At 38.3% G+C, this 15,558-nt stretch overlaps 1 protein-coding gene across 1 annotated transcript in view; it reads right to left on the minus strand.

Moving 5' to 3' along the window:
- Window positions 1–14,259, minus strand: part of SLC4A10 (solute carrier family 4 member 10) — a 373,505-nt gene extending 359,246 nt beyond the window's left edge. The window contains exon 1 of the mRNA XM_021004923.2: window positions 14,022–14,259. Coding sequence (XP_020860582.1) covers window positions 14,022–14,069 — 48 coding nt within the window. The 5' untranslated portion in view covers window positions 14,070–14,259. The remainder of the gene's footprint in view (window positions 1–14,021) is intronic.
- Window positions 14,260–15,558: the final 1,299 nt, after the last annotated feature.

Consider the following 15,558-nt stretch of genomic DNA (forward strand, 5'->3'; position numbering starts at 1 on the left):
TGTGGTAAGTCCAAATGAATACTATAGATTCAAATAGATTTTTAGTTTTCTAATCTTTCATTTTAAAAGTAAGAGCTAAAGATCTTTGTCTCCTGGCATTTCCACAGGTAGCAGCCATTCAAGAGTTGCTCTGAAAACTCTCTTAGATTTTCATAAGTCAGTGGGATAACGATGGTCACACAAATAGTAAAAGACTTAAGACTAGGACCCAGGTGCCCAGTCTCCCATCTGGTAGTCCTCCCACCACACTGGTGGGATGGCCTTTGCCAACCACATGTTATTTTTTTCTCCATTCATTAATCAGACTCATTCCTGAGCACATCACAGGAGTTATGGTAGACTTAGTTGTAGAGGAACCTAGACTTCAACCAAAAATTCACAGCTTGGTTGTGGAACAATGTAACACAGCCTGAATGGTCTAAGAACAATCATGATCCATGCTATATAATATGTAGGCATAATATATATATATATATATATATATATATATATATATGTATTATGTGTGTATGTGTATATATGTTTGTGTACATATATGTACATATGTATGTATATATTTTATATGTTGTGTGTGTGTATATATATGCATATATATATATATATATATATATATATATATGAAATTCTACCTGGTAGTTGGTGTGCACCTGACCTCTCCTTACCCTACCTATTTGGTATTTGATACACTTATTTGGTAGTTGACCTTCCACAATATCATCATGGATTTACAGGTCTAAACTATTAGCCATTGAAGAATACAATACAACCTTAAGTAAATTTGCTTCCATAAAAAAGGCATGATATACTGGGAGGAGATGAAAAGGTTTATTTTGAAGGTCAGAATTTTCTTCTAAAGATTCAACTACAAGTCCCTAACTTGCCATATTTGTGCCAACAACAGGGTTGGGCCAGGTTAGGGACGAGGTCACCTGGGAAGCCGCCATCAATAAAGGAAAAAGGTCTTAGAAATTACTCTTTTTACTAAATTACTAAATAGCTGAGAGCCTGAGGATTGTAAGTGCTGTAGGTGACTGCTAACTTTCTAGGCCAGGGGCTAGGCCCTAGTTGAATCACTTCAACTACAGCTTTGACTATAGTCCCAGATAAAAAAGGCTATTGTTGTTTCTCTTTGTGTCTCATTGGTCACTACTGGAAAAGAAATGCCATTACATTTATATAGCAACTTCATTTTAAAAGGCAGTTAACTATTGCCATGTTCCTCTCAAAATGTTAATATTACTCCTCTTCCCATGAGTATTTCAGAATTAACGAAGGTGATTTTGCCAAAACAAATTATTGTCTTCTTGACTTTTTAGATTAGAATCTTAGACATAATCTATTCCAACTTCCCTTCCCATACAAGAGCCTTCTCTACAACATCCCTGAGCACTGACCATCCAGCCTCTGGCCATATTCAGTGACAAGATACTTACTCGCTCACAAGGAAATCCATTGCATTTGGGGGCAGCTCTAACCTTACTAATTTCAAAACTTTCCTGCCACCTTCTTCTTCTTCAACCTGGTAGCTCTGTGCCAGCACATAACATTTGACCATCTGTCCAACCCTCTTCTTTCTATGTGTTTGGCCATCCGCCCTCCCTCTACTAATTTAGATGAGTTGGCACAGTAAATAGAGCACTGGGCCTGGAGTTAGGAAGACCTGAGTTCAGATGTAGCCTCAGACACTAGCTGTGTGACCCAAGGCAAGTCACTTAACCTCTAACTGCCCCCGTTTCCATCATAATAACACTTACCTTCTAGGGTTTTCATGAGGATTGAATCTTTGCAAAGTGCTTAGCACAGTGCTTGGTATATAGCAGGTGCTTAATAAATACTAGTTCCCTTCCCTCCCTATAACAAATTTCCACAGTAAGAATTAGGTTTCCCAGTATAGATGTAGCTTTGATAAAGAATAAAGAGAAGCTATCCTTAAGAATTAGCTGAATTGAACTAGAGGAAATCACTGATTCTTGCCTTGACGACTTAATACTGGCCTTTGTAATGGAGAGAGGCCGTGACTCATTTGCAAAAGTATGTTTAAAGGAATGAATGATCCTTATCGTCAATGAGAGGGTAGGAAAAAACTTAAAATAGCTGTTCAGGAGTAGCTATTTTAACATGCCTTGCTGACACCAATAGAAAAGTGTCCTGGGACCAGGACTCATTCTTGAAAGCTGCACTACCTAATTTGTGTTTAAATATGCATATGTGCAGTTATCGAGTGATGCAGAAAATATAAACTGAAAGTGACAAACTGTAAACTTTAAATTAGTTAAGGGAATTAAGATGCATTAATTTTTTGCAGATAGATTTTAGTTTATCATTGCTACAAAAGTTATAAGTTTTTGTTTTTGTTTTAATGAAAATTAGTTCATCTTATCTTGGCCTAAGTTGTTGGGGGAGGGTAAGAGGGGATTTGAAAAAGGTGGGGGATGCAAGGAAATTCCCTTCCTTTGATACTAAACCTAGGTTCTTTATTTTCAGTAAAATTTATGGAATTATTTACCTCACATCCACCAATAAACTGTTAAAATAGTGAGTATACAATTCTATAAAATAAAATGTGTTTGAGTGGAACTTTTATGTTCTAGACTATATTACCAACTCACTATACTCTAATACTGGGGGGGAGGGGGGGAATGAATGAATGAGACATAAAATTGGGGAAAATATGTTCACCTAAAATGAATACGAATCTAACAAAACACAAAATACCTTAGCATTTTGTTCATATTGGCGGTTGTACCCATGTTCCCTACCATATCTATCTCCAAATCATGCTTCACATCTCAATAAGATAGTTAGCCATCAGTACACCAGGACCTATTCTTTCAATAACACCCTCCTCCCTTCCCCCACTTTTCAACTTCTTATTCTAGAAACACCCCCCCCCCCGCTATATTGCTACTATAAAAAATGTGACCCTATACTCCACTCACAATCTCTGAGACTACTTAGATAAAAACTGCCTTTTCTATCTTCCCTTCTTCTCGGGTTTTGCATCTCCCTACTAAAATGATTATTTCCTGAAGGTAGGGACTGTCTCATTTTTGTCTTGGTATTCCCAGTGACTGGTATGTTGAGGGTACTTAATAAATGTTATTTATTGATTATTTATTAATTTATTTAATTGATTAAATGTTATTTATTGATTATACTACCCCAGAGTACCCTCTCACTCTGCACATACAACTGATCCAAATAGTTTTGGCCTAAAGGCAGTTTTGATGTTCTTCAAAGAACCAAAGTTTCCTTCCAGGTATAATATCCTTTGATTCCAACTACTTTTATTAGGGAGAAAAACTGCCTTCATTGACTTGGAAGGTAGAGTAAAATTTCTTTAAAAAAATACATTTTTCTATTTCAAGGTTTGGAATTAGATTTTTGTAAAGCAGTAGACAAATCATAATGTAGCTTTTAAAAGCACCCATGGAATATCCAGAAAAAGAAGCAGAAAAATTGGTATGAACAAGAATACCCCAAGTCTCTATTTTTAATCATACCCTTAGCTTTGTAAATCTGAGGTCCAACTTTGAAAAAAAAGGTCAAAGAGAAAATTCTTACTGTGAATAGCTTTGGTTTATTGGGATTAGCAAGGACAAGCAGAATTCCAAATGCAACTTGAGGTTACTCTAGCAACCAGATATATTTTATATGCAGTGGAAAAATCCTCTTCTCAAACTCACTTAATGGAACCTAATAGTACAATTTGCATGGCCTCCCCTGCTGACTCAGCCCACAGATGAGCAAGTCTTGTTGATGCAAGTATGGGGAATTTGTAAGTCAGTTATAACCCCACACAGTGTGGACCTCTGCAGCACATCCCTCCATCCTAAACCGTGCCATAAGTGAATGAATCACCATGCTCCTGTAGAATCTTGTCTACAGTGGCAGAAACTAGGGTTCCCCAATGATTTAGAAGAGAGTTGGGAGCCTTCTCCCAAACAGGGGCTCAGAAACTCAAGGGTAGAGCTCCCTGTGGCTACTTCATAGTCCTACTGTGAGCATTAGTACTTGCTAAGGAGACCAGGGCATTGTAGTGGAGTTCACAAGCCTTATTGTCAATGGATGGCATAGTTGTAAACCCTATTAGCTGATAACAAGTTTGTTCTTTGGTGACTTTAGTGATTCCCAGGATGTGAAAAATGGTTACAGGAAACAAGTTAATCCAATAAAAAGTAAAAACACCATTGATAAGAGACTGAGAAGGGACAAGAGTAAGAAACTCTTGCAAAATTCCTCCTCTCCTTCCTTTTCAGAAAGAAAAAGAAAATAAAGACAAGCAAAATGTGTTGCTCTATATACACAATAGTCAATCAATTCAACTATCACTACCAAAGTTTTGGTTAAAAAAACCTCTTAAAATCTTCCACTTATACCCTTGAAGTTGTCCCAGGAACCATACTGATGATGGACTTATGATGGCTATACAGATTTTATCCTCAAATCCTCTGGACAAAGTCACCAGTTGACCCTTCTAAACAAGTAACTCATTTGCTTTTTACAATTTTATCTTATATCCCTTCTTTTTAAAATTAATACACACCCAAATATGTATACATATATATATGCATGTATAACAAAAGTAAATGGCTATTTTCAATATTAAATTTCTACTTCCTTTATGGCTTTTTTTTTCCTAACAGCTTCTCTATGGGTCAAAAATAATCTTTTAAAATAAAATTTCTTTTGGAAAACCAAACAAAAAAGGCCCTGAAAGGTTGAGTAAGCAGCTCATCTTGACATTTTCCATCATTATCTTTGCTTTGCTGTCTAAACCAGTTTATAGCATTTCACCCCTGTTTATCTGAAGGATGTCCTTTTTTCTTGTCTTTCCAACACCTTAACTTTTTAAAAGATAAATTTTGTGAAAGGTAAATAAGCAAGTAGTTACTCATTGATTCATGTGCCTTTCAGGGTTCAGATTTCCATGTCCATCTTACAGGAAAATCATTTAGAAGAACAGGGCAATAGCAACTTTAAGGCTTTCATAATTGCATAGTGAGTTTTGATGGGCAAATCCACATTGTCCTTCCAGGAAAGATGTATTTAACATCACTGAGTATCAAAGACTAATTACAAAAACCTGGCTTCAAGTCCCACCAGTGACACATATGACCATGGTCATCTCACTTAACCTTAAAAAACCTTAGCAACTCTCCAATATTTTAAGTTTCAAAAAAGTTGTTGACCTGCATTGGTAGGGGAGTTTGCTTACACTGGAGTTCCTTATACCAATGAAATCACAGGTCCACGCCCCATCCCTATTAAAATTTGTACTTATTCTCTTTTTTATTTCTTTCTCTTCATTTGAGGAGGGAAGGAAAGAAAGAGTGGATAGAGGCCCCTTGTTGGGACCTAGTAAATCTGTGTGGAATTGGCTGCAAATAAACTCCTTATCCTCAGTCCATCAATATAACTTCCAATCTTCCTCATGTAAGAAGAAAAAAGACTAATTCCTTACATTGTTAATCATCTTTTATATTTTCCAAAACATTTTCCCATAAATTATATCATTATCATCATCAGTTTACTTGCATCTTTGTTACTGTATACTAGAGAAATGACTAGTATCATAGAAAAGGTGCCAGACTTGAGTTTTCTGTTCATTTTTCAGTCACGTCTGATTTTTCATGACCCTATTTGGGGTTTTCTTGGCAAAGATACCACAGTGGTTTGCCAAGCTGTGTGACTCAGCATAAGTAATCTACCTTCTTTGTACCTCAGTTTCTTCATATGCAAAATGAGGGAGCTGAAATAGATGTGAGCTCTAAGTTCCCTTCCAGTTCCAACACTCAATATATCCCTGAAAGACATGCATTATTTTCTCCCATTCTTTAAAGAATTCTTACCACAAAAATAAAGTTAAACTCTTTAAGAGCTTTTTAAAAAATGGTTCCTATAATTCCTTATAGCTGTTCCCCATAAAGAAAACAACCTTACTAAGACAGACTTAAAACATTCTTTCTTGTCATTTCCCTCCCACCCACCACCACAGGTGTGGAGCCATTGAAGGAAACCTACTCTCTGGTAGAGAAAGAAAATGAGCTCCATCTAACCCCCAGTTTCCCTGCTTCTACAATCTGAGTCAATCTTTCTGAAACCCAAGTGAAAAAGCAATGAAATGGTTTATCATTAAATTAACCTAATTTGTAAACTCTTAATCTGGTTCTACATACAGCCTGATTCCAAATAAGTCAAGTGAAGTAAAATGCTCAGATTGTAAAGTGTTCCCTATATAATTAAATTCTTTAAGGGAATCATTTATTGCCCTGAGAAGGAAAATTTGCTCCATATATGCCAATATCAAGCCCATAATCAGATCCAAGAGATGATGTTGTTTTGATGATAATTTTTTTGATTTCCTTATTTTTTTTTTGTCCATACCTGTGATTCATCAGTCTGAGCAACTCTCACTATGATAGAGCCTCCCTCCACTAATGTAGATCAGCAGATCAATCTGTAACATCTAGTCTTTGAGAGCCAAGTGCAACATTGAGAAGTTTAAATACCTTCACTATAATAACATATCCAGAGTGCATCAAAGGCAGAACTCTAAGTCAGAAGTTCTTAGTCTTTTTTGTGTCATGGACTTCTTTGGCCGTCTAGAGACTCCTTTGGATCCCTTCTCAGAAGAATGTTTTTAAATGCATATAATATAATGAATAGGAATACCAAGGAAACCAATTGTACCCTAGTTATCAAATTAAATTTTTTAAATTTATTTTTAAATATTATTTTAATTTAATAGAGACCTTAAAATCTATTATATTCAGTTCTGAATTCTCCTCCCCTTTCACCACCTAATGAGAAGACAAAGAAAACAAAACCCATATGTATAGTCATGCAAAACAAATTTTTGTATTAGCCATTTTTTTAAGCAAGAAAAAGAAAGAGAAAAAAATATGCTTCAGTCTGTGTTCTGAGTCCATCACCAACTTCACCGAGCTGAAGGGTCCCTGTTCTAGGCAGTTACTATGGTACTACAGAAATACAGATTCAAAACAAGAAGAGTTCTTTAGATGTCACCTATCATAACTCCCTAATTTTACAGCTGAGGAAATTGAGGCCCAGAAATGTCAAATAACTTGTTAAAGATAACACTGCTGGTTAGTGATAGAGCAGGGACTAGCACACAGATAGCTTAACAACCTAATCTCTTTTCATGTTATATCATTTATCTGCATACTCTATACCAATGCTGAAATACTGAATCATCTCCATGATAAAGGTCTCCATTTACTCCCTAATTTGTCCTACATAAAAAGTCGCTGACAGTCTTGAAGAAAAGTTGTTCTCTTATCACTTATGTAAAGTTAAACCACTTCTGGCTTTCAGATTCTATCAACCAATGCCTTATATGCATGAATATATATTAGTTTTATTGGATTCACACAGAGTAATACTTTATGGCGGAAAAGTGGGAAAGAAGGCTTGTTGTAGTCTCTTGCATATAGTTGGCACCAAATAACTGCTTAATTAAATAACTTTTTGTTCAATTGAATTTTACTTCCTGTGTACCACATGGGGATACAGTGAATAGATTAGTATTATTTAAACTTTTAAATATGTCTATAACTCAGGCTTAAAAATAAATATTAAGTATGATATACCAACAGTTATCAATTAAAATAAATCATAAAGATAAAATTTACAACTAAAATAAGTTATTTTCATTGCTTTTTGACTCTATCTTCTTGGCTTTTTTCTACTGTTACAGTACAGATTTTTCAAATCTTATTTCATATCACAAAAAATATGTCATCAGCCAATCAGGCCTAATCTTAAAGCCAAGTTTTTATTTCTAACACTTGGAAGGTGCAGCTGAACTCTTCCATATGTGTTGCCTTTTTTAATTGAATGTGAGCTCTGAGAGCAGGGACTGTCTCAATTGTCTACTTGCATTCCTAGTGTTTAACACAGTTCATGACACACAGTAAGGCCTAGTAAATGCCTTTTCCATTCCCTTCTATTTTATGTAAGAAATAGGTGATGTTCTGTTAAACTACACAATTAACCTCCTACAGTTAGTTTAAAAAAATAAAAGTGCGCCACCAGACCCTCACTACAACACTGTCCCCTGGATTCATGTTCTGTGATAGCCTTATAGATGAGATTATCCCATAATAAGATCTTTGGGGTATGTCAATAACTAAACTCCCTTGGGTTGGGTTCCAAATGGGCCCACATTATATTGAATTCCACAGACTACAAACTTCTTATGTGTAATAGAAATCATCTCTTCATGGCATAGCAAAAATCCATTCACCACATCACTCTCCTATCCACTCTCATACAAACATTCCTAACTTCACCTATTGAAATCTTAACCATCCTTCACAACTTGGTTCCGTTACTAATTCATCCATGAGCCATAATTTCTCTATCCTCCATTTACCTTAGAACTTTGGTAATACTTTGTTTATAATTTTGCTTTATGCTTGTAATATTCTAATTTCTATTTTATTTGTGGAACTGTATCGTCTACTCAGTAGAGGGTAAGGTCTGTGAGGACAGAGGCCATGTGTCATATATTTTTGTAACTTGAAAGAGCCTAAAATAGTGCTTTGCTCACACTAGGCACTAAACTTTATTGAATGGAATGGCATGTGAAAATATGGATTCAACCCCAAGTGTCATGTCAGACTTGAAAGGATAAAGCAAATCCCTAAATACATATTTTCACAATGAAAATTATCAATTCATCCTTTTTTTTTCCCCCAAGACCTCTTGATTTTTGTCCATGTGGAAATTCCATCCACTGGTATAGATCACTGTTGCTATTCCTCTAACAATAAAGGTACAAAGAGTTTGGTGACTAGTTCAGGGTCACACAGCCACTATGTGTTAGTCTTTTTGACTCTAAGTCCAGTCTCCTAACCCTCCATCCTGTCTCTCAATTCATCTTCACAAAGATTAGACTGCTACTCTTACTGCTGAAGTGTATCTTCTTATAGAAAGGATCTCCTAGGATTGGGTACATTCTTGAGGAAGATCAGCACACTATTGAAATGCAGTTCAGATTTTGCCCTGGCTACCAAACATGTCTAGTTCTGCAGTCAAAGAAGCAACAAAAAAGTTGTAATCAGACCAGTATATTTTGTGAGAAAAGATGGGCCATAAATAATACCCAAAAAAAGTAGTAGTGTCTTATCTATGGTACCAAAGAAGCAGTAGTTAACAAGCAGAATAGGAAAAGGAGGGAAGCATGCATATAGGCCTCCTTTATGCATATATGTGTGTGTATACATATATATGCATACTTCATACATATGCATATAAATACTCGTATACACACGCTTTATACGTACAGGTATATACATGTATATACCTGCATGTATTCATATATATACATATATATATATATATACATATGTACATCTAGACACGTAGAAATACATTGCTCGAGATATATATACAATACACATATGTGTGCATGTACACACACATATATATATATCAATACATACATATACATGTGCACAGTATACGTATGTGTATATATATATATATATCTCGAGGGATGTATTTATATATGAATAGATGCATATATATATGTATATATATGTATGTATGTCATATTATCCTAAGAGAATCAACTGAGAGAGACAATCTATTGGAGACCACTTGCTCCAAGGCATGATGAAAAGTTTCACAAGATCCCTTTTCCTCCACTCTTTTTCAGTTGAAAAAGCATTCAATCCCCTTAGGAAGCTCATTCAATCAATCAAGATTTACTAAGTGCTTACTGTGTGCCAGGCACTTTGAGTCAGGCAATGTCCATAAAGAACTTAGCTTAAAAGAGTCAGGGTCTCCCATTGCATCCTGAGCTATCTCCAGTCATCCTGATGAATATCTGGCCACTGGACCCAGATGGCTCTGGAGGAGAAAGTAAGGTTGGTGACCTTGCACAGCCCTGCCTCACTCAAATCAAAGTCAATTGCAAGTCATGTCATCATCTCCCAGATGTCATGGTTCTTTTCGAGAAAGACAAACACAACCTGCCAGGCACTGTGTGAAGCACTGGAGATACAAAAAGAGACAAAAGATGGTCCCTGCCCTCAAGAAGCTTATAATCTAATGTCTCACTCTGATGATGCTTCTTGTCTTTGTTTCCACCCCTGGATTTTTCTTGCTCCATAACATTCTTGGGTTTCCTAAGAGCATCTGAACATTTTTTATTTTGTGGTGTAGTTGTAAATATTTAGATTCAAGGGGATGTGGGTGGTAATCTCTGCTTAGCTGCTTACTACCTTCAAGACCTTGGCTGGGCAAGTCCTGAAGTCTTTCTGGACCTCTGATTCCTTGACCTTAAAGTGAAGGGGTTGGACCCAAGTTCTTCTATTCAAGCTTTAAATTCTATTCTATTAATAATTTTTCTACTAGCACTACAAATTCACTATGATTAAATCAAACTCCTCTTCTACATCCTCACTAGTCCCAGGCTTTTGTCACTGTCCTACTGATCCACTTATCACTGGTGGTAGTACCAATATCCTAACTGGTTCTCAATCCTGAAGGCTGGTATACATTTCAATAACCATCAGGTTATTAATATTATTTTTGTCTCTTCATAATCAGTTACTAAGTCTAGCTGCTTGTTTTTCTACAACAAAACTTGGATCTTCTACCCATTCCTTCTTGTTCTTACAAAGAATTCTTTTCTAAAACCTGTCACCTTCTACCAAGATTGTAGAGCTGAAGAAGTCAAAGGTGGAGATGGTAAAGTATAAGGACAAGAAAAATCCCAAAGTAAATGAAGTCACTGAGAAGAGGGAATTTTTCTTCAGTTGTAAAAATAGTGGAACAAAAGGAATCTTTTAAGATCTCTTTGGGGAACTGCGATTTGAGAAGAAGAAGGAATGTATTGAGAAAAACACTGAATTTTGAGTAAAAGAGTTGGGTTCTAGTTCTGTTTCTGTCACTAACAAGTTGTGTGACCTTGGGCAAATCACTATCACCTATGTCAGCCTTGAACATAGTAGAAGCTGAATAAATGTTTGTTGAATGAGTGAATTTCCCTGCCTCAATTTCCTCTTCAACAATAATAACAGCTGTGCTACCTACTTCAGTGTTGTTTCAAGAATTATATAAGAGATGTGAAAGTGATTACAAAGTTTACTCAAACGCAAAATACTATCCTTTATCCTGACCTCTCATCCTCCTGTCTTTTCTACTACTCACTGCTGACTTGTTCCCCCTATTTTCACTACTTAGACCACATCACTGTGGTACTATCTTCAAATGGCTCCCTCCAAATTGTTGGTAATGATATTCAAATCCCATTCCCCATCAACTCATCCATCCTAGTTTAGATCCTGTGTCCTAGCCAAGCTTACCTTCCTTCTGTTCCATTTTGTCCTCCCTCTCCTTTCTGTGAATCACTGTCCAGACCACTCCAAAGTGCTACCAGCCTCTAAAACCTGACTTCTTGGCCTCTGACTTCAACCTAGTGACCACTGCCCCTAAATTATCCACTCCCCACAGCCCAGGTCGGCTCACCAGTGTGAGCTCTGTGTTCTAAGCCCTTGTCTGTTTTTCAGGTGTGATTCTTGTTTATCCCAGCCAGGCTCCTTTCTACATAGCCGAATTGCCAAACTTCCCCATACTTGTCCAAGCTACTAATTCCCAATATCTCCTTTACCACACCTGCCATCCCTCAGTGTATTTCCCATCACTTATAATAATAATAATAATAATAACAACAACTAACATTTATGTAGTGCTTAATATGTACCAGACACTGTGCTAGGTACTCTAAGTGCTAAGTGCTATTATATCTCTATTTTATGTATGAGGAAACTGAGGCAAATAGGTTAAGCAATTTGCCCAGGGTCATACTCAGACAGTAAACGTCTTAGTCCAAATTTGAACTTAGGTCTACCTGACTCCAGGTCCAACATTCTATCCATTGTGTCACCTAGTATTCTTGATTTCTTGATGTCCCTGCTTCTACCTTTCATTCATTACTTCAACAAGTATGTATCCCATGCCTATTAGGTAATAATATATACATACAAGTACATAGCATACTGAGATTTGCTAAGCACTTTATATTTACTATTTCATTTGAATCTCCCAACCCTCTATGAGGTAGGTACCAAAGCATTACTATCTTCATTTTACAGACAAGAGAGAAATTAAGCAACTTGAAGTGACCTGCCCACGATAACCCAGAGACAGTAATGTACCATGTAAAGCAGATGCGTTACAAAGATAAGTAAGACAGGCTCCTGCCCTCAAGAATCATAGGATCTCAGAGGGTGAGGGGAAAAAAAATCATAGGATATCTCTCTAGTATTCTTTATATCCCATGAGGAGCAAGTAAAATATAGTATATATACTTAGTCCAATTTAAAGGGAAAGATCAGAGAGATGCCCTCATTTGTTTATGTTAAATGTGTGAAGTGAGAGTATAACTGCCTTTCTTGTGTAAATCCAATCTCAAAATAAATCCTCCTTGCTTAGGGTGGATATGACGCTGCAAAAGGACACCTGTTCTCTGAAATAGGTAGACTAAGCCATCAATGTTTTCAATCTACCCTTTTTATATAGTTATACTCCCCCTGTTCTTTTCAGATACATTCCTTTTGTGAGGGCTCTCTTGTTTTTTCCATATCCTTCTTCCCTTTCTGCCCAAACCTGAGACCTGGAAGAACTAAAAAGGTAATAAAAAAAAAAAAAGGCCCAACTCCACTGACTGCTAAGAAGGGAGCTGGGCATGCTCAGTAGCCAGAGGAAATTCTGGGGTCTAAATAGGAAGCTTCCAATGCTCTTGAGCCCAGCAGGAAGGAAAAATACAGTGGCCCAGGATGTGTCCCTGTCTCCTGTGCCAACCCTGGTAAATGTTTACAAGCAGAAAACTGACTTGTGTGAAAGGACTGCTTGAAACCAGTTCCTAGTGGGGGACACCAGGCAGGATAACAGAGTGCTAAGAAACAGCCCCTCCATCTGGTTTAATGCAGGAAAGGAAAGGGATCTTTGCTCTGCTGCACCACAAAGCTCTAATAGATGGGAAGAAGATGGGCTTTTGGCACCTCTGGTGCATCCATAGAGTGCAGCTTTTTGCTAGGATACAGCAATGTGGCTGCCCCAGGCTGAGAAATGAGACACTGCCTAAGGACCCATCCCCTGAGGGTGACTGTGACCCATCTTGTGATTGACTGGGGGGGGGGGTGTCTCTTGGGAAGGATAGACAGACCATGGGCACAATCTAGGGAGGCAGCTTAGGACTCAGGGCTAAACAGATGGACTGTCTCCATATGTGACAAGCCAGGGATCTTTCAGACATTGAAATCTGTGTGTGAGCCTCCAAATGCATACCTTCTTTGTCCACAGACTGTAATAGTCCCTTCCCCTTTTCTCTTAGGACAGGGGATGGGGAGAGAGAGAGAGAGAGAGAGAGAGAGAGAGAGAGAGAGAGAGAGAGAGAGAGAGAGAGAGAGAGAGAGAGAGAGAGAGAAGCAGGGGACAGACATTGTTCTCTCTTCTCCCTTGATTTTTGGAGCCATAGCAGACTCCCTAGAGTAGCAACAGCAGGTTCCTCACCTTTCTGCCCAGGAACTAAAATGGGTTGGGGATTCTGTCAAAGATGGGTTGTGATTAAAAAAAAAAAGCTTAGATGCAGGGGATGCCGCCACCACTGCACAGTCTAGGAGACAAACACAGAGAGAGACAGACAGGAACAGAGGCATTGGGAAAGAAGGAGAGAGAGACGCACAGCTGCCCCTGCTGCTAAAACCTAGCCGTTTTCTTCAATCAGCAGCAAAATATGAGACATTTCCACTGTAGTGCATCCATATTGAGAAGGTGGGGAAAAAATCCCCTGTGCTCTGCTGCGTGCATTCCAGTCACCCCGAGATGGGAGGCGACCCACGTCCATATGCCATGGAGCGATTCTTCCTCTCCCCCCCTTCCCCCCGCGCTGCACACTCTCTCTGCACCTAGCTAAAGCAGACCACTCGCTTGGCAGGTTTTGCAGCAAACCCGGTTAATCAGTCTGACAGCAGCTAGTCTCTTACCGTGGGTAGCAGCGGCTCCATTTGCGCCCCTTGCTCTTTCATCTCCATGTTTTCAGATACCTCTGGAATAGGCACCTTTCTTCTGCAGTGTCTTCAGTGTCTTCCACGGAGCCCGGCGCTCGCTCTGCTTAGTATTCGAATCAGGTAGCTCTGAAGCAGGAGGCACTTGAACACTCCAAATCACCACAGTCACATGGCTCCTACTCACTCGGGCTGCTGGCCAGATTTCACACTGAACGCCTTGGAACCCTGGGCCAGTGAAAGAGATTTCCCCAATCCCTGTATCCCTGCCCATACCTGGCGCCGAGAGAAAAGGGCGTTTGTCAACACTGGTGTCCTGGGGTATTAGCCATCTGACCTAGAATGAGAGAGTACTAACTTCTTAGCCTGAACAGCCCCAGCTGAGGGCTCTCACCAGCTAGGGCTCACTCCCTTATCACCATCAATCAGGTAAGTTATTAATTCCACTCTCAGGACCCCATAAGAGAGGATAAATATCAAAGGAAAATGCACCCTACTTTGTAATTTGGGGAGACCTCCAGAACCACATAAGGCAAACTCACAAATGATCTTATGTCAATGGCTGCCCAAACTTGTACACCTTATATGGGCTCACACTTTTTAGTGAGAAAAGTTAACCAATCTGCAGTTATATCTCACTCATCACAACAGTGAGATGTAAGTAGGGGTACTGATCAATCTTTTAATGAGAAAACAGGGTAAATCCCTTTAGCAAATAGAAATATGAGTTGTCAGCATATATTTGAATAATCTGTGAGAATGGAGAAATCTTTCTACCCAAGTAGCCTGACAACCCAACCAATATTTAATGTACCATAGGATTCTCATAGAATTTGACTGAAGCGTGTAGAGGTTAAATGATTAGCCAGTGTCAGAAGCAGGATTTGAATCCAGGTCTTTCTGACTCTAAGTCCAGCACACTATCTACTTCACCAGGCTGCCCCTGCATAAATGACACAGAAAACAAAATCTGTTTCCATAACAGCAATGATCACAGTGCTTTGCATTAAGCACTTTAACCCAGCAAATAAGTGGCATGAAAATTTCAAAACAATTCACTGCAATAAAAGAACTCATTTGTGAAGAGTAGCTGGTGATGACATTTTTTATTAGAATGATTATGTATCTAGAACAAATTGTCATGGAGCCATTTAGATTACCTGGTCTTAGACTTTTAGCATCTATCTTTACACTAGTGATGGAGGAAGAGAGGAAAGCTGAAACATCAGAAAGTTTCAGCCTGAAATGAGCAGCGTTTTTCCAGATTAAAGTAAAGCAAAACAATCATCTTACCATAAGAAAAGGGCAGCTAGGTGGCACAGTGGATAGAGCACAGGGCCTGGTGTTATGGAAGATCTGAGTTCAAACCTCAGACATTTGCTAGCTGTGTGACCCTGGTCAAGTTGCTTAATCCTGTTTGCCTCAATTCTTCATCTGTAAAATGAGCTGGAGAAGGAAATGGCAAACCACTGCACTATCTCTGACAAGAAAACTCCAAATGGGGTCATGGAGAGAC

Source organism: Phascolarctos cinereus, unplaced genomic scaffold, assembly GCF_003287225.1.
Source record: "Phascolarctos cinereus isolate Bilbo 61053 unplaced genomic scaffold, phaCin_HiC Scaffold_726;HRSCAF=1367, whole genome shotgun sequence".
NCBI classification, from domain to species: domain Eukaryota; kingdom Metazoa; phylum Chordata; class Mammalia; order Diprotodontia; family Phascolarctidae; genus Phascolarctos; species Phascolarctos cinereus.